Here is a 19,882-nt window from a genome sequence, read left to right as displayed (position 1 = left end):
CTGAATCGATCAATATTGCAGCGACTTGTTGGTAAATTTCCATCACGGTCAGAATAATTATTCTCGTGGCAATATAAACATTTCTTTGAGAGGTAAAGACAATGCCGTCGTCAGGTTTAGGGGCTCGGACCCCCTCTTTTCAAAATCATCAAATTTAAGTGACCATCACGCCGGCGGCCAATATTACTCGTGGATTCTATGTAGCCGACTCGAAATCTTGAATTATGCGATACGTTCATTAATCAAAGGGCATAGCAGACATTGCGACGCCCATTTCAAAACGCAGTTTTCAAATACACATTGTCTTCCTGATCGACGGCGTGAAATGAACTTTTGTGGATGTGACATTCACAATTACAAACTCGAATTACAAACAACGCCATAGCTATCCACGTTCTTGATTGGTAAGTATATAGCTCTGTGTGGTACCGGCGATAAAATATATGCTTGTAGCGAAACGTTATGTTACCGCCAAATACTTTGAGAAGTCGCTAAGTATTTAGATTTTCGAAATCAGTGTGAAAGTAACATTCGATGAACATCAGTTATAATAAATTCTAAGCTACTTACGATGAATTTCGTTATCAATGGTGAGGATTGACCCGTCTGTGCCTTAACTCTCGTTTCGAGCTTTATTTTCGACCAATAAATACCAGTTTTTACAGAGAAAATATGGCACACACGAGGAATCCCATGTAGTGAGTTCCAATTAGTGCTACCATGACGTCACGGATTTTCAGTTGTGACGTAACAGTTGATTGGCATGTATGGCTCTTTGGGAGTTGAGATGGAAAAAATAGGGCCAATATGGCTCTTCGGACAAAAAGGTTCCCGACCACTGCTATACACAATGAGCGGTGTCGCCACACACAGATCAAAAATGATGAGTTAGAGGTGAAACCCGCCAAGCGCGAAAAGGTTTCAACTTGAATATATTGTTACATATAATCATGATGCAATGTTAGCATGTAGGTAGGACATAGATATTTTAGCGATCCTGGTGCCTAATCCCTTCTATTTCCCCACTTGAGCTCAGTTGAAACGTACCAGACCATAAGCAGATTCAAAAACCAATGGCCACCACCAGTTACATTTCATTCTGGGACATCTTCTGTTTAATGCAAGGTTAGGTAACAGTCAAAATGTAGCATCAGTGTGTGAATGGTACGATGCAATTATGTCATAATTAGGATTATTGCGATTTTTGAAACTTGCAAGTTTCAGCACAAGTTAAACTCATTTTGAGTTTTAGAAGCAACATTTCTTTCAGACGGCTTCGCGCCTCCCCTAAGATGATTTCACGCGCCTCAAGACGGGCGCGCCCCGCAGTTTAGAAGCCACTAATTTAGACGAATTAGACGGAGGACAACGTCATCCTCTTTGTATATTAATTGGAAAGTTGTGTTCAATTAACGTTAACATTAACGGCTATTTAACGTGTTCTTTGATATTCGTGAACTACGTGAACATATTTTCCAAATGATTTGACTTAGGGAGAGATAAATACTATCTTCCCAGGCGTTCTGTGCTCACAACGAAAATACGGACCACGAATAAATGGAAAATTAGTTGGCCACGCGCGCAATCGAAATTCTACTTCATTGAGATTGTAACTGCTTACGGTTTCCTAGTACGCGCTATCGGGGGAAACTCAATTTTTTCAAAAACGAAGGGCAGTACACATAGGAAAATAGCAATATTAAATATATATGCAGAAACATAATACTACGATAGTGATTTCACCAGAACTCCGGGCCCCAGTAAATGACTGAGTGCTACGATATCCTAGTAATCATGATAATCCGCTTCTCCTTGAACAGCACATCACACATTGCACCTTATTATGATCATATCAAGTTGGATTATATTTCTGCCTGCTGGATTTCGTTACCATCGAACTGGCTCTTTGACGTGCGTAAAGAGCACATGAGTCTTACATGTATTTAATATCAAGCAGTAATTCTTAACCTCTTGGTAATTACAATTTTGCATCGTGACGGAGTTTGGCATTGTGACGCAATCATACATTCTGGGAACTGACACCGCCGCCAGGAGAAACTCAGCAGAAACAAGGCCAGGGTGAGAATACCCTAGCAGTAACTTTCGAGGCTTGTATCGTAAACTCCACCAATTAAAACATTTTCTTGAAATTGTATGTTGCAAGAGCCTGAGATCATAGCCTTACATGGAAGGCACTTAATTAGGCGATATGTTCCAAAAATTCATGTGTATAATTTACTACGCGAAGATCGCATTCGCAACATCCACGGCCGAGGAGTTTGTTTATTCGTGAAAGATAATGTAAGTCAACAGGAAATCGAAGTTCCTCATATTTTCCCGATAGAGGCGCAACTCATAAAATTGGATGAAATCGCCATCATGAATATCTACATACCATCGAATAAAGTAGTCTCTCTGCAGCTTATGAAAAAGTCTTTGTCTTTCTGCGATTCTAAATTCGTAGCGGTGAACGACTTCAATGCACACCACTCCTTGTGGGATGCAAAGAATGTAAATCGGTATGGCAAACATCCGTATGAGGTGGTACAAGACAATGATTTGGATGCCATAAACACCGATATAGGAACAACAATAAACCTATCGTATGATGCTGGTGCACACTGCTTGATGTAACAATTGCTTCCAAAGACATAGGACACAAGATTGAGACAGTGGTCTCGGATCATCTTTTAGGAAGTGATTATTTTTTGATCCTCAATAATATTTAGATCTCACAAAATGTGGCGGCGCAGCGTTGTGAATCTTGGGATATACACAAAGCAAAATGGTCTGAATTTCGATAGTCAGCTAATCGTAATCTCTCTCTGTTGTGTAATAAATAACAAGTGATAATACAAGACATCACAGAACCAATAATTGTCCAGCTCGAATCAGTATTCCATTTGGGCTCGAATCAGTATTCCAATCACAAAACCTCATAGAAAATGTAGCATTCATTCCCACGTGGAATGAAGCGTGTGCCCGAGCTATCCGTCTGGAATGAGCTGCGTATTTGAAAACGAAGACCTCGTTTCACATTGACCTCGTTATAGCGTTCAAAAGAGCAGAAACTAGCAGACTGATAAAATACGCTAAAAATTCCTGTTGCGAATCATTTCGCGCATCTCTGAACAATACGCCCATCTTATCCAAGGTCTGCAGAGTCGTCCAATCGATGTCCGGATCCAGATTATGGAATATGATTAATAGTCTTACATCTGGAAAACACATGCTTACAATCAATAAGGACAAAGCAAATGCATTAGCGTGTAGATTCGCCTTATTCAGTAGCGATGGTAACGTTGATTCTGAATCCGTGACCAGTCGGGAAGCATTAGAAAGACAACATGCATCAGGCTAATTAATAAAAGCCGAAGTATGAACTACCAATAATCTAATCACGTGGGCTGAGAATAAATACCACTAACATTATCGAAAGAGATTCATTCAAGGGATAAAATTTTCATTCCCGGCGCGACTACAAACCTGATATGGTATACATTAACATAGGCAATCACTTCACTGAAATGTATGGTTTGAATTAGCAATATGACGTCACGTGACGTCATGAGGTTCACGTTCGCGTTCACACAGAACCTTTCAAAAAGGTTCGCGTTCACACGAACCTGAACCTTTCAGAGGTTCACACCATCCCTAATATTTATTCACTGCCAAATATTGCCACTGGACGATTGGACATGGTGGTTTTCGATAAACTCAAGGTCAGTGCTTTTCGGCCAAGGTTTTCTCGCTGTCCAACTTTTTCCCCTTTACTAAGTTGCAGTGCCCACTCGGAATCCAGTGTTGGCCTAAACTTCATACACCTTGGTGGGTGGTGGCGCAGTAATGGCTGACGCCGAAAGGCACAATTCTATGAACTATTGATCTCTAACTCGCGCGTAGGGAGTTTGGGGTGCGGGGGATACAATGAAGCTTATTTTATTGGTTGCTAGCTTCCGGGCAGTGTGTAGCTTGGTGAACTGGCCTTGCTGTGGAGCCAAGCTTACAGTTCTTCCGAAATTCGACGTCGCTTGACCGAGTATATGTCTTCGTGTTTTTGTCATAGAACCGACTTAAATTATACTGCTTAAACATGGCGGCCTGCTCGGCACTAACTACTAAAAAAACGGTTTAACCCTGACTCCAGTAAAATAATATTTATTCTTCCGAACTTTCTTTGAATTCCAACTTCCGGCTTTCTTTTTTTCGAAATCCTTTATGGGTATTGATGACTCATAGAAATCACGGCTGCTGATTGACTTGTTTTACGAATGAGGGATTTGGAAACGCAACCCGCAACTATTTGAAACACAGACTGTGGAATTTGTGATGTGACAATGGTGATAAAGAAGGTTTGATTACTTGTAGTGACTTTAATTGTAACGGCATAATTTGCTACCTTGACTTTATTTTGAATCTGAATTACGCATGTGAGGTACGTATTAGGGTGGAGTGAAACTAACTCATTTCCCCCATTTTCCAGACGCCAACTCCCTAACTTCTGAGTGCGAGGAAGTACAATTGCTCATCTCGACAACCACTAGTCGTCGAGACATGATATAGCTCAAAAGCTGCCAAAACATCATGTTTCTATCTCACTTAAGAAGAAAGTTTTCTCTATTGTGAACAGAAAACGAGTTACAGCCAAAAACGCTAAAATTTTGAAGCGGGTAAATGGCGAATTTTTGAGTCATTCATCGGGATTTAAGAACCCCCCCTTTTCGTTTTGAAAGAAATAAGTCATTTTCACTCCACCCTAGTACGCATAGTCTGCGTAATCGCGGTATATTCATGAACAGGCTTGATAGTAAACCAATTTAAGGTCAGTTTATTCACCGTATGGCTTTAGTCCACGCAGCAACATTAAAAAGTAGGTTTTATATTTCGAATTTCATGCAACCTTCCGCCGGCCGCACAGAACAGCTCTGCGGCCGCATTTGGCCCGCGGGCCGCACTTTGCCCAGGCCTGGAATATGTTATGCCCTTCTTTAACATCCGATAATGGGAGCTAAAGAGTGTCCAGACTTTGCTTCACAAAATTATGGTAACCCTATAATAACCCCAACGGCAACTGCGATGAAAAGAAATACAAATACATGTGAACGCGAGCCGACGACCGTGCGCGTGCTGCTTGTCGATCTTCGGAATCATACTGTGTCGTGGTTGAGCAACTCGCGGGAGCAACGATTGCAGGTAACGAAATGAAACGAAAGGAATGAGTCATATCACGACAAACGTAGGCTACGTAACCACGGTGAACAAATAACCACTAGACCAGTGGTCGGGAACCTATGGCTCGCGATCCATATATGGCGCTTTTGGGTATAAGATATGGCTCTTTCACGTATTTTTAATTTACAACTTAATTTTATCGATATTGCAGCCAGTTGTCAGTTAGTTTTCTTAACGGTCAGAATAATTATTCTCGTGGTAGCATAAAAATGTATTTTAGAGGTAAAGGCAGTGGCGTATTCAGGATTACGGGCTCGAACCCTTTTACAAAATCCTAAAATTAAATTTGCTGTAACGCCAGCGAATAATATCCGTCGCGAACTCGATGTACCCATTGAATATTGAATAATATTGAATTGCACCATACGTTGGTTGAGCAAGAGAATAGCAGACATGGGTACGTCTATACGACAATCTAGTTTTCAAATACATATTGTCTTCCTGGTCTACGCTGAGTAATGAACTGCTTGGAAGTAACTTGCCAATTACAAATCCAAATTACAAACAACGCTTCGCTATCCACGTCCAAATTCATTAGTTTCTCTCTAGCACTGCTGTTGAAATGTAGGCGTGTACTGCAACGTTTATGTTACCACCGAATTGAGAAGTGGATCAATATTTTTCGGAATCAATGCTATAGTTATATTAGATTTATATCAAAAATTCTGAGCTATTCACGATAAATTGCGATATCGCGGGATGATTATTAGCCTACGAGTTTTTACATAAAAAAATATGGCGCCCACGACTAATCCAATGTAGTGCGTTCGAATTAGTACTACCATGACGTCACGGATTTTCAATCGTAACGTAACAATTGGTTGACATGAATGGCTCTTTGGGAGTTAAATGGAAAATATAGTGCTAACATGGCTCTTAAGACGAAAAAAGGTTCCGACCACTGCATTAGACAGTCTTCAAAATAATCGCAATTCCGTTTTAATCTATATACAGTCCATGCTTTTAATACACATATATAATATAATTGAAAAATTCCAAGCAACTTTTCACGGTCTGTATTTCACCGCAGGCCGTAGAATACATAGGCATGTCCTACGCTAATCTAAACCTTTCGAGGACCCCTTATTTTCATTGAGTCACAAAAACAATGGTCTACCATATTACACAATAAGTAGTTATTTAATACATTATCTTAATTGTGCGACCGAAAACACCGGTCAATGAACACTGATCTAGTTAAAAGTGGTGATTTAGTTAGTTGCGAATTTTCAAAGGTCCTTAGTTTTAGTTCTAGTTCTAGATGCCGGTTTTGAAAAGTGAGTTGTTTTAGTTCTAGTTGTAGTTGCGGATTTTGAAATGTGACTAGTTGTAGTTATATTCACAGTTGCAAGTTATAAGAATTAAGTAGTTCTAGACCTAGTTGCGGTTTTTAAAAATAGAGTAGTGATTAGCTCGCTTAAAACGATCATTATTATCGTTGTCCAACGCCTGACCAATTAATTTGTTTGACAAAATCGATAAGGTACTTCACAAATCGCGCAAAGAATATTACTTGCAGTTTTTCACTCCATCGCAGAAGTCAGATATGGGACGGCATCTCGTCCCATTGTCACATTCAAACATTTCCTTTGGACAGGTGCGGCCTGATAAAAATTGGTATGGATAGATATTACATGTACTACAAAACAATGATAAACAATGATGGCTGTAATTGGTGTTCGTCAATTTGCTATTGTAAATTTAAAATAAACTTTACATAATTGAGCCTGGTCTGATGCACTGAGTTAACAATTGCAACAATGGGAAATTTTATATTCGATTGCTGATTATTTGCATATATACTAATAACATATATGACGGATAACACTTCTAGGAAGTACCTCACTTTCATGTTTTCTATTTTCATATTGTAAGCTTTTATAAAAGTATAGAATATTAATATGGAATGGCAACGACCGATTTTGCTGCTTCGTTCCGCTTCGCTGAGGCTGGAGTGGAGAATTGTATTGCGTAATCGTCTGTGGGATTTCTGGCAATTCAAAATTTATCTTCCGGAGCACAGAATTTACTGAATCTGGTCTGGATCCAAAGGTACTGTCGGACTGATTTCGAAAATATAAATTAAAATTTCATCAGGCACTGATCCACTTAGAATTCGCCTTCCGAGTCTTAAATATCGGCATTGTTCGAACAATCGGAGAGTCGCCACGGGTGATTGTTATGGCCGTTGTTTCGCGGTTATCCGATTGTTCTGAAGAATGCACATTTCAGATGTTGAGGATGATTTTACGTCAAAGTATAGAGTGTGATCATATTTTATTCATATTTTTGGAATCAGTGCAAAAATAGATTTCGATAAATTACAATTTTTAATTGTATCTGCGGATTGGTATACTTGTTATCGGATCAAATTTGGTGTGCAGCGTTTTTCAGGGTAACCTGAGAATATAATCAGTGAATGGCTAAAATCTAGGGAAAAAGTTATTTTTGAACACCCCTACTGCGCATACACCACTGTACTTTCCCTTGTCAACAAGGAACCATGACTAATTGTAATCGAGGATATTTGATATTATAATTTTGAGTGTTTATATTTATGTATTGTCAGTTATAAGTTACACGTAAGTTGTTCAATGTTAAGTGCTGCTATTCGATCTATTTTAAAACAGGCTCGCGTGTTACTCATCTAGTCCTCGCGGGGTACCTGGGACCCGTGGGCACCACGTTGGTGATTCCTGTCATACACAATAGCTCGAGTTATAGTCATATCTGCAGATTGTTAGTCAGGTCAATGTAAAACATGAATCGTGTTGAATGTTTGCGCCGTACGCCGTTTATTCGGTTTCATTTAGACTTGGAGTAATAAAATAAACATAAAGAGACACGGTCCTTATCAGCCTAGAAATCGTCCATTCATCTAATCGTACCCGGGAGGAAAGCGCACTCTTATCTTTTCCCCCACGTGTTTCGAGAAAAATGAATGGATTAGGTATCACTGAGGATAAAAACGCCTTGTTATACACTTTTACACTGCTGGCATAGGTAGACATTGCTCGGCTCGAGTTGAATTCTTTATATTCCAAATTTCCAATAGACCTTTTTTTCGAAGTATTATCCAAAAATTCCTATAGTTGAAAATCGCTTTCTATCAACTTTGCTGCAGTAGCTAGCTTTTATTTATCATAGCGACCACCCCGATTTCATCCGCAGAATCCGAGCGTGGTTTCAGCACATTAAAACGCTTTCAGGCCTTTCTTAGAATCAGGATGTGTAAATATATATGTTCGATGTGTTAGATGGGCTCACGATTCTCACTCAACGCTGTCATTCTGGGTATTCCAGGTTTCAATGAACTCGTTCTTGAACATTTTGCAACTATGAAATCACGCCGCGTGAAATAGATCTACTGATACAAACGTTACAATATGCCGGTATGAATGACTGTAGGCCTACTTCATATTTTCTTCCGATTAATTTGAAATACGTAAGCTTAGTTAACCATGCCTAATTTCCATAGCCCATACAAACTGTTTATGACCACCACGAAGTGACATTTCCACGACTGAATACACTATTGTGACGTCATTTAGACAAAAAACATCGCGTGGACCACTTGCCCTGCCACCCGATATTGTCATGAGCCGTCACTGCATGACTCTGTATTGAAGATAGAATTGAATTCGAATCGGGTCGGTGATATATCTCCAGTTCATATACTTACTATCTCTGCACAATGATTGTTTTTCCTGTTGGAGTTCGCGAGGGAGGATACAAAGTCTGCTGACCCAGCCTCTTTTTCTACACAACGTTCCATTATCCTGATACGATGCAGCATACGGCTCGTCGGATCCGTCTCTGATAGAAACGTACATAGCGGGGTAAACAGACATAGCCTACGTCGTTACAGATAGCTAAAAAATAATTCAAAGCAATTTCCCCTTCGAATCTTCGCTCACCGTTTAGGTCAGTGATTTTCAAACTTTTTTCGACCGCCCCCTTTCGCGCCCCCTTATCGTCATATCAAAAATAGTAGAAAGAGCAACCAGAATGTTTGTAATCCAAACGCATCTTTGGAGGCATGGAAGGTGTTCTTGCTGTGGACACATTTCTCAAATATGGAATTCAAGCTATACACCAATGGTCGGGAACCTATGGCTCTTCTGGGTATAAGATATGGATTTTTGTCAAATATTTATTTTTGTACTGAATCGATCAATATTGCAGCGACTTGTTGGTAAATTTCCATCACGGTCAGAATAATTATTCTCGTGGCAATATAAACATTTCTTTGAGAGGTAAAGACAATGCCGTCGTCAGGTTTAGGGGCTCGGACCCCCTCTTTTCAAAATCATCAAATTTAAGTGACCATCACGCCGGCGGCCAATATTACTCGTGGATTCTATGTAGCCGACTCGAAATCTTGAATTATGCGATACGTTCATTAATCAAAGGGCATAGCAGACATTGCGACGCCCATTTCAAAACGCAGTTTTCAAATACACATTGTCTTCCTGATCGACGGCGTGAAATGAACTTTTGTGGATGTGACATTCACAATTACAAACTCGAATTACAAACAACGCCATAGCTATCCACGTTCTTGATTGGTAAGTATATAGCTCTGTGTGGTACCGGCGATAAAATATATGCTTGTAGCGAAACGTTATGTTACCGCCAAATACTTTGAGAAGTCGCTAAGTATTTAGATTTTCGAAATCAGTGTGAAAGTAACATTCGATGAACATCAGTTATAATAAATTCTAAGCTACTTACGATGAATTTCGTTATCAATGGTGAGGATTGACCCGTCTGTGCCTTAACTCTCGTTTCGAGCTTTATTTTCGACCAATAAATACCAGTTTTTACAGAGAAAATATGGCACACACGAGGAATCCCATGTAGTGAGTTCCAATTAGTGCTACCATGACGTCACGGATTTTCAGTTGTGACGTAACAGTTGATTGGCATGTATGGCTCTTTGGGAGTTGAGATGGAAAAAATAGGGCCAATATGGCTCTTCGGACAAAAAGGTTCCCGACCACTGCTATACACAATGAGCGGTGTCGCCACACACAGATCAAAAATGATGAGTTAGAGGTGAAACCCGCCAAGCGCGAAAAGGTTTCAACTTGAATATATTGTTACATATAATCATGATGCAATGTTAGCATGTAGGTAGGACATAGATATTTTAGCGATCCTGGTGCCTAATCCCTTCTATTTCCCCACTTGAGCTCAGTTGAAACGTACCAGACCATAAGCAGATTCAAAAACCAATGGCCACCACCAGTTACATTTCATTCTGGGACATCTTCTGTTTAATGCAAGGTTAGGTAACAGTCAAAATGTAGCATCAGTGTGTGAATGGTACGATGCAATTATGTCATAATTAGGATTATTGCGATTTTTGAAACTTGCAAGTTTCAGCACAAGTTAAACTCATTTTGAGTTTTAGAAGCAACATTTCTTTCAGACGGCTTCGCGCCTCCCCTAAGATGATTTCACGCGCCTCAAGACGGGCGCGCCCCGCAGTTTAGAAGCCACTAATTTAGACGAATTAGACGGAGGACAACGTCATCCTCTTTGTATATTAATTGGAAAGTTGTGTTCAATTAACGTTAACATTAACGGCTATTTAACGTGTTCTTTGATATTCGTGAACTACGTGAACATATTTTCCAAATGATTTGACTTAGGGAGAGATAAATACTATCTTCCCAGGCGTTCTGTGCTCACAACGAAAATACGGACCACGAATAAATGGAAAATTAGTTGGCCACGCGCGCAATCGAAATTCTACTTCATTGAGATTGTAACTGCTTACGGTTTCCTAGTACGCGCTATCGGGGGAAACTCAATTTTTTCAAAAACGAAGGGCAGTACACATAGGAAAATAGCAATATTAAATATATATGCAGAAACATAATACTACGATAGTGATTTCACCAGAACTCCGGGCCCCAGTAAATGACTGAGTGCTACGATATCCTAGTAATCATGATAATCCGCTTCTCCTTGAACAGCACATCACACATTGCACCTTATTATGATCATATCAAGTTGGATTATATTTCTGCCTGCTGGATTTCGTTACCATCGAACTGGCTCTTTGACGTGCGTAAAGAGCACATGAGTCTTACATGTATTTAATATCAAGCAGTAATTCTTAACCTCTTGGTAATTACAATTTTGCATCGTGACGGAGTTTGGCATTGTGACGCAATCATACATTCTGGGAACTGACACCGCCGCCAGGAGAAACTCAGCAGAAACAAGGCCAGGGTGAGAATACCCTAGCAGTAACTTTCGAGGCTTGTATCGTAAACTCCACCAATTAAAACATTTTCTTGAAATTGTATGTTGCAAGAGCCTGAGATCATAGCCTTACATGGAAGGCACTTAATTAGGCGATATGTTCCAAAAATTCATGTGTATAATTTACTACGCGAAGATCGCATTCGCAACATCCACGGCCGAGGAGTTTGTTTATTCGTGAAAGATAATGTAAGTCAACAGGAAATCGAAGTTCCTCATATTTTCCCGATAGAGGCGCAACTCATAAAATTGGATGAAATCGCCATCATGAATATCTACATACCATCGAATAAAGTAGTCTCTCTGCAGCTTATGAAAAAGTCTTTGTCTTTCTGCGATTCTAAATTCGTAGCGGTGAACGACTTCAATGCACACCACTCCTTGTGGGATGCAAAGAATGTAAATCGGTATGGCAAACATCCGTATGAGGTGGTACAAGACAATGATTTGGATGCCATAAACACCGATATAGGAACAACAATAAACCTATCGTATGATGCTGGTGCACACTGCTTGATGTAACAATTGCTTCCAAAGACATAGGACACAAGATTGAGACAGTGGTCTCGGATCATCTTTTAGGAAGTGATTATTTTTTGATCCTCAATAATATTTAGATCTCACAAAATGTGGCGGCGCAGCGTTGTGAATCTTGGGATATACACAAAGCAAAATGGTCTGAATTTCGATAGTCAGCTAATCGTAATCTCTCTCTGTTGTGTAATAAATAACAAGTGATAATACAAGACATCACAGAACCAATAATTGTCCAGCTCGAATCAGTATTCCATTTGGGCTCGAATCAGTATTCCAATCACAAAACCTCATAGAAAATGTAGCATTCATTCCCACGTGGAATGAAGCGTGTGCCCGAGCTATCCGTCTGGAATGAGCTGCGTATTTGAAAACGAAGACCTCGTTTCACATTGACCTCGTTATAGCGTTCAAAAGGCAGAGAGCAGAAACTAGCAGACTGATAAAATACGTTAAAAATTCCTGTTGCGAATCATTTCGCGCATCTCTGAACAATACGCCCATCTTATCCAAGGTCTGCAGAGTCGTCCAATCGATGTCCGGATCCAGATTATGGAACATGGTTAATAGTCTTACATTTGGAAAACACATGCTTACAATCAATAAGGACAAAGCAAATGCATTAGCGTGTAGATTCGCCTTATTCAGTAGCGATGGTAACGTTGATTCTGAATCCGTGACCAGTCGGGAAGCATTAGAAAGACAACATGCATCAGGCTAATTAATAAAAGCCGAAGTATGAACTACCAATAATCTAATCACGTGGGCTGAGAATAAATACCACTAACATTATCGAAAGAGATTCATTCAAGGGATAAAATTTTCATTCCCGGCGCGACTACAAACCTGATATGGTATACATTAACATAGGCAATCACTTCACTGAAATGTATGGTTTGAATTAGCAATATGACGTCACGTGACGTCATGAGGTTCACGTTCGCGTTCACACAGAACCTTTCAAAAAGGTTCGCGTTCACACGAACCTGAACCTTTCAGAGGTTCACACCATCTCTAATATTTATTCACTGCCAAATATTGCCACTGGACGATTGGACATGGTGGTTTTCGATAAACTCAAGGTCAGTGCTTTTCGGCCAAGGTTTTCTCGCTGTCCAACTTTTTCCCCTTTACTAAGTTGCAGTGCCCACTCGGAATCCCGTGTTGGCCTAAACTTCATACACCTTGGTGGGCGGTGGCGCAGTAATGGCTGACGCCGAAAGGCACAATTCTATGAACTATTGATCTCTAACTCGCGCGTAGGGAGTTTGGGGTGCGGGGGATACAATGAAGCTTATTTTATTGGTTGCTAGCTTCCGGGCAGTGTGTAGCTTGGTGAACTGGCCTTGCTGTGGAGCCAAGCTTACAGTTCTTCCGAAATTCGACGTCGCTTGACCGAGTATATGTCTTCGTGTTTTTGTCATAGAACCGACTTAAATTATACTGCTTAAACATGGCGGCCTGCTCGGCACTAACTACTAAAAAAACGGTTTAACCCTGACTCCAGTAAAATAATATTTATTCTTCCGAACTTTCTTTGAATTCCAACTTCCGGCTTTCTTTTTTTCGAAATCCTTTATGGGTATTGATGACTCATAGAAATCACGGCTGCTGATTGACTTGTTTTACGAATTAGGGATTTGGAAACGCAACCCGCAACTATTTGAAACACAGACTGTGGAATTTGTGATGTGACAATGGTGATAAAGAAGGTTTGATTACTTGTAGTGACTTTAATTGTAACGGCATAATTTGCTACCTTGACTTTATTTTGAATCTGAATTACGCATGTGAGGTACGTATTAGGGTGGAGTGAAAATAACTCATTTCCCCCATTTTCCAGCCGGCAACTCCCTAACTTCTGAGTGCGAGGAAGTACAATTGCTCATCTCGACAACCACTAGTCGTCGAGACATGATATAGCTCAAAAGCTGCCAAAACATCATGTTTCTATCTCACTTAAGAAGAAAGTTTTCTCTATTGTGAACAGAAAACGAGTTACAGCCAAAAACGCTAAAATTTTGAAGCGGGTAAATGGCGAATTTTTGAGTCATTCATCGGGATTTAAGAACCCCCCCTTTTCGTTTTGAAAGAAATAAGTCATTTTCACTCCACCCTAGTACGCATAGTCTGCGTAATCGCGGTATATTCATGAACAGGCTTGATAGTAAACCAATTTAAGGTCAGTTTATTCACCGTATGGCTTTAGTCCACGCAGCAACATTAAAAAGTAGGTTTTATATTTCGAATTTCATGCAACCTTCCGCCGGCCGCACAGAACAGCTCTGCGGCCGCATTTGGCCCGCGGGCCGCACTTTGCCCAGGCCTGGAATATGTTATGCCCTTCTTTAACATCCGATAATGGGAGCTAAAGAGTGTCCAGACTTTGCTTCACAAAATTATGGTAACCCTATAATAACCCCAACGGCAACTGCGATGAAAAGAAATACAAATACATGTGAACGCGAGCCGACGACCGTGCGCGTGCTGCTTGTCGATCTTCGGAATCATACTGTGTCGTGGTTGAGCAACTCGCGGGAGCAACGATTGCAGGTAACGAAATGAAACGAAAGGAATGAGTCATATCACGACAAACGTAGGCTACGTAACCACGGTGAACAAATAACCACTAGACCAGTGGTCGGGAACCTATGGCTCGCGATCCATATATGGCGCTTTTGGGTATAAGATATGGCTCTTTCACGTATTTTTAATTTACAACTTAATTTTATCGATATTGCAGCCAGTTGTCAGTTAGTTTTCTTAACGGTCAGAATAATTATTCTCGTGGTAGCATAAAAATGTATTTTAGAGGTAAAGGCAGTGGCGTATTCATGATTACGGGCTCGAACCCTTTTACAAAATCCTAAAATTAAATTTGCTGTAACGCCAGCGAATAATATCCGTCGCGAACTCGATGTACCCATTGAATATTGAATAATATTGAATTGCACCATACGTTAGTTGAGCAAGAGAATAGCAGACATGGGTACGCCTATACGACAATCTAGTTTTCAAATACATATTGTCTTCCTGGTCTACGCTGAGTAATGAACTGCTTGGAAGTAACTTGCCAATTACAAATCCAAATTACAAACAACGCTTCGCTATCCACGTCCAAATTCATTAGTTTCTCTCTAGCACTGCTGTTGAAATGTAGGCGTGTAGTGCAACGTTTATGTTACCACCTAATTGAGAAGTGGATCAATATTTTTCGGAATCAATGCTATAGTTATATTAGATTTATATCAAAAATTCTGAGCTATTCACGATAAATTGCGATATCGCGGGATGATTATTAGCCTACGAGTTTTTACATAAAAAAATATGGCGCCCACGACTAATCCAATGTAGTGCGTTCGAATTAGTACTACCATGACGTCACGGATTTTCAATCGTAACGTAACAATTGGTTGACATGAATGGCTCTTTGGGAGTTAAATGGAAAATATAGTGCTAACATGGCTCTTAAGACGAAAAAGGTTCCGACCACTGCATTACACAGTCTTCAAAATAATTGCAATTCCGTTTCAATCTATATACAGTCCATGCTTTTAATACACATATATAATATAATTGAAAAATTCCAAGCAACTTTTCGCGGTCTGTATTTCACCGCAGTCCGTAGAATACATACGCATGTCCTACTCTAATCTAAACCTTTTGGGACCCCTTATTTTCAGTGAGTCACAAAAACGAAAGTCTTCCATATTACACAATAAGTACTTATTTAATACATTACCCTAATTGTGCGCCCGAAAACACCGGCCAATGAACACTGATCTAGGTAAAAGTGGTGATTTAGTTAGTTGCGAATCTTTAAAGGTCTTTAGTTTAATTCTAGTTCTAGATGCCGGTTTTGAAAAGTGAGTAGTTCTAGTTCTAGTTGTAGTTACAGATTTTGAAATATGACTAGTTGTAGTTATATTTATAGTTGCGAGTTTTGAGAATTAAGTAGTCCTAGATCTAGTTGCGGTTTTTAATAATCGAGTAGTGGTTATCTCGCTTAAAACGATCATTAGTATCGTTGTCCAACGCCTGACCAATTAATTTGTTTGACAAAATCGATAAGGTACTTCACAAATCGCGCAAAGAATATTACCTGCAGTCTTTCACTCCATTGCAGAATTCAGATATGGGATGGCATATCGTCCCATTGTCACATTCAAACTCTTCCGTTTGACAGGTGAGGCCTGATAAAAATTGGTATGGATAGAAATTAAATGTTCTACAAAACAATGATAAACAATGATAAACAATGATGGCTGTAATTAGTGTTCGTCGATCTGCTATTGTAAATTTAAAATAAACTTTATATTATTGAGCCTGGTCTGATGCACTGAGTTATCAATTGCAACAATGGGAAATTTTATATTTGATGGCTGATTATTTTCATATATACTCATAAACATATATGACGGATAACACTTCTCGGAAGTAACTCACTTTCATGTTTTCTATTTTCATATTGTAAGCTTTTATAAAAGTATAGAATATTAATATGGAATGGCAACGACCAATTTCGCTGCTTCGTTCCGCTTCACTGAGGCTGGAGTGGAGAATTGTATTGCGTAATCGTCTGTAGGATTTCTGGCAATTCAAAATTTATCTTCCGGAGCACAGAATTTACTGAATCTGGTCTTGATCAAAAGGTACTGTCGCACTGATTTCGAAAATATAAATTAAAATTTCATCAGGCACTGATCCACCTAGAATTCGCCTTCCGAGTCTGAAATATCGGTATTGTTCGAACAATCGGAGAGTCGCCACGGGTGATTGTTATGGCCGTTGTTTCGCGGTTATCCGATTGTTCTGAAGAATGCACATTTCAGATGTTGAGGATGATTTTACGTCGAAGTATGGAGCGTGATCATATTTTATTCATATTTTTTGAATCAGTGCAAAAATAGCTTTCGATAAATTAAAATTTTTAATTGTATCTGCGGAGTCGTTAGAATCGGATCAAATTTGGTTTGCAGCGTTTTTCAGGGTAACCTGAGAATATAATCAGTGAATGGCTAAAATCTAGGGAAAAAGTTATTTTTGAACACCCCTACTGCGTATACACCACGGTACTTTCCCTTGTCAACAAGGAACCATGACTTATTGTAATTGAGTATATTTGATATTATAATTTTGGGTGTTTATATTTATGTATTGTCATTTATAAGTTACACGTAAGTTGTTCAATGTTAAGTGCTGCTATTCGATCTATTTTAAAACAGGCTCGCATGTTACTCATCTAGTCCTCGCGGGGTACCTGGGGCCCGTGAGCACCACGTTGGTGATTCCTGTCATACACAATAGCTCGAGTTATAGTCATGTCTGCAGATTGTTTGTCAGGTCAAGTGCGAACATGAATTGTATTGAATTTTTGCGCCGTACGCCGTTGATACAGGTTCATTTAGACTTGGAGCAATCAATTAAATGTAAAGATACACGGTCTTCATCGGCCTAGAAATCGTCCATTTATCTAATCGTATCCGGGAGGAAAGCGCACACTTATCTTTTCCCCCAACGTATTTCGATAAAAATGAATGGCTGACGTATCAATGAGGATAACGAAGCCTTGTTATGCACTTTTACACTGCTGGTGCTAGAGGCATTGTCTCTAGTGGGAACGAAATTGGGTATCGTGATCTGAAGCATGTGGTCTACTGCAAACGGTCAACGGTGTCTTGATATTACACGATGGTAGACGTTGCTCTGCTCGAGTTGACTTCTTTATATTACAAATTTCCAATACAGTTTTTTCGAAGTAGCCTATTATCTAGAAATTCCTATAGTTGAAAAATCTTTTTCTATCAACTTTGCTGCAGTAGCTAGCTTTCACTTATCATAGCGACCACCCCGATTTCATCCGCAGAATCCGAGTGTGGTGTCAGCACATTGTAACGCATCGAGACATATCGTAGAATCAGGATGTGAAAAGATATATAGGTTCGATGTGTAAGATGTGCTCACGATTCTCACTCAACGTTGTCATTCTGGGTATTCCAGATTTCAATGAACTCGTTCTTGAACATTTTGCAACTAATAAATCACGCCGCGGGAAATAGGTCTACTGATACAAACGTTACAATATGCAGGTACGAATAACTGGACTTCATATTTTCTTCCAAATAATTTGATATGCGTAAGCTTGGTTACCCATGCCTAATTGATATACCCCATACAAACTGTGTGTGACCACCACAAAGTGACATTTCCATGACGGAATTCACCATTGTGACGTCATTTAGACAAAGAAATAATTGCGTGCACCACTTGACCCGCCACCCGATATTGCCATGAGCCGCCACTGCATGACTCTGTATTGAAGATAGGCGCAAATGGGGTTTGATATAGTTTAATAGTAGATAAGTCAAGCAACTAAAAGACGTCCGTCTCAAATATAGAATAGAAATTATTATAGGTATACTCGGTATGTGAAGTGGGAAGATGTGAAATAGATAGCGTGAATTGAATTCGAATCGGGTCGGTGATATATCTCCAGTTCATATACTTACTATATCTGCACAATGACTGTTTATGCTGTTGGAGTTGGCGAGGAAGGATACAAAGTCTGTTGCCTCTACTGTATAGAGTCGATCTTCTTCTACACAACGTCCCATTATCCTGATACGATGTAGCATACGGCTCGTCCGATCCGTCGCTGATTGAAACGTACATATCGGGTTAGACAGACACACGTCGTTACAGTCAGTGAAAAAATAATCCAAAGAAACTTCTCCTTCAAATCTTTGCTCACCGTTTAGATCAGTGATTCTAAAACTTTTTTGGACCCACCCCCGTTGATGATAGTGGAAAATTTCGTGCCCCGTTATCGTCATATCAAAAAATAGGAGAAAGACCAACCAGAAAGTTTGCAATCCAAATGCATTTTCGGTGGCATGGAAAGTGTTCTGGCTGCTGAGACACTTCTCAAATATTGAATTCGAACTATAGACGGCAAATATTATGAGCTAGAGGTGAATCCTGCCAAGCGCGAAAAAGTTCCCAGTTGAATATTTTGTTAAACATATTCATGTCCAATGGTAGCATATAGGTAGGACATAGATATTTCAGTGATCTTGGCCCCTAAATCCTACTATTTTCCCACTTGAGCTCAGCTCAAACGTACCTGACCATAAACTGATTTAAAAACCGATGGCGCATGTGCTGCAGTCAATGGCCACCACCAGTTACACTTCATTCAGGGACATAATCTGTTTAGCGCAAGGTTAGGTATAAGTCACAATGTAGCATCAGTGTGTGAATGGTACGACGCAGTTATGTCGTAATTAGGATTATTGCGATTGTTGAAACTTGCAAGTTTCAGCTCAAATTAAACTCATTCCGAGTTGTAGAAGGATCATTTCTACCGAGCGGCTTCGCACCTCCCTTAAGATGATGTCACGCGCCCCAAGACGGGCGCGCCCCTCATTTTAGGAATCACTGCATTAGACGAATTAAGTGGATAACAACGTCATCCTCTTTGTATGATTGGAAATTACCGTTAACATTTACGGCTATTTCACGTGTTCTTTGACATTCGTGAACTACGTGAACATATTTTCAAAATCATTGACTTTAGGAGAGATAAATACTATCTTCCCAGGCGTTCTGTGCTCACAACAAATACACGGACCGCGAATAATTGGTAAATTATTTACCCACATGCGCAATCGAAATTCTATTTCATTGAGATTGTAACTGCTGCTTACGGTTTGCTAGTACACGCTATCCGGGCAAAATAAAATTGTTCAAATACGAGGTGCAGAACACAGCAAAATAGCAAAATAGCAATAATAAATATATATGCAGAAACATAATACTATGATAATAATCATGATTTCAC

General features: G+C 39.8%; 2 protein-coding genes across 2 annotated transcripts in view; both read right to left on the bottom strand.

The window, feature by feature from the left end:
* The window catches only part of LOC145434831 (lutropin-choriogonadotropic hormone receptor-like), a 509,016-nt gene that overhangs the window by 302,175 nt on the left and 186,959 nt on the right, over positions 1-19,882 (bottom strand). The window lies entirely within an intron of this gene.
* The window catches only part of LOC145435384 (CD320 antigen-like), a 95,381-nt gene that overhangs the window by 66,920 nt on the left and 8,579 nt on the right, over positions 1-19,882 (bottom strand). The window contains exon 2 of the mRNA XM_080312657.1: positions 6,746-6,836. Within this exon, the coding sequence (XP_080168783.1) occupies positions 6,746-6,836 (91 nt within the window). The remainder of the gene's footprint in view (positions 1-6,745; positions 6,837-19,882) is intronic.

Source organism: Botryllus schlosseri, chromosome 3 (genome assembly GCF_051294905.1).
Source record: "Botryllus schlosseri isolate E-star chromosome 3, Bs_hap1, whole genome shotgun sequence".
NCBI lineage: Eukaryota > Metazoa > Chordata > Ascidiacea > Stolidobranchia > Styelidae > Botryllus > Botryllus schlosseri.
Note: the sequence above shows the minus strand (reverse complement) of the source record. Positions and strands in the feature narration are given on the sequence as shown.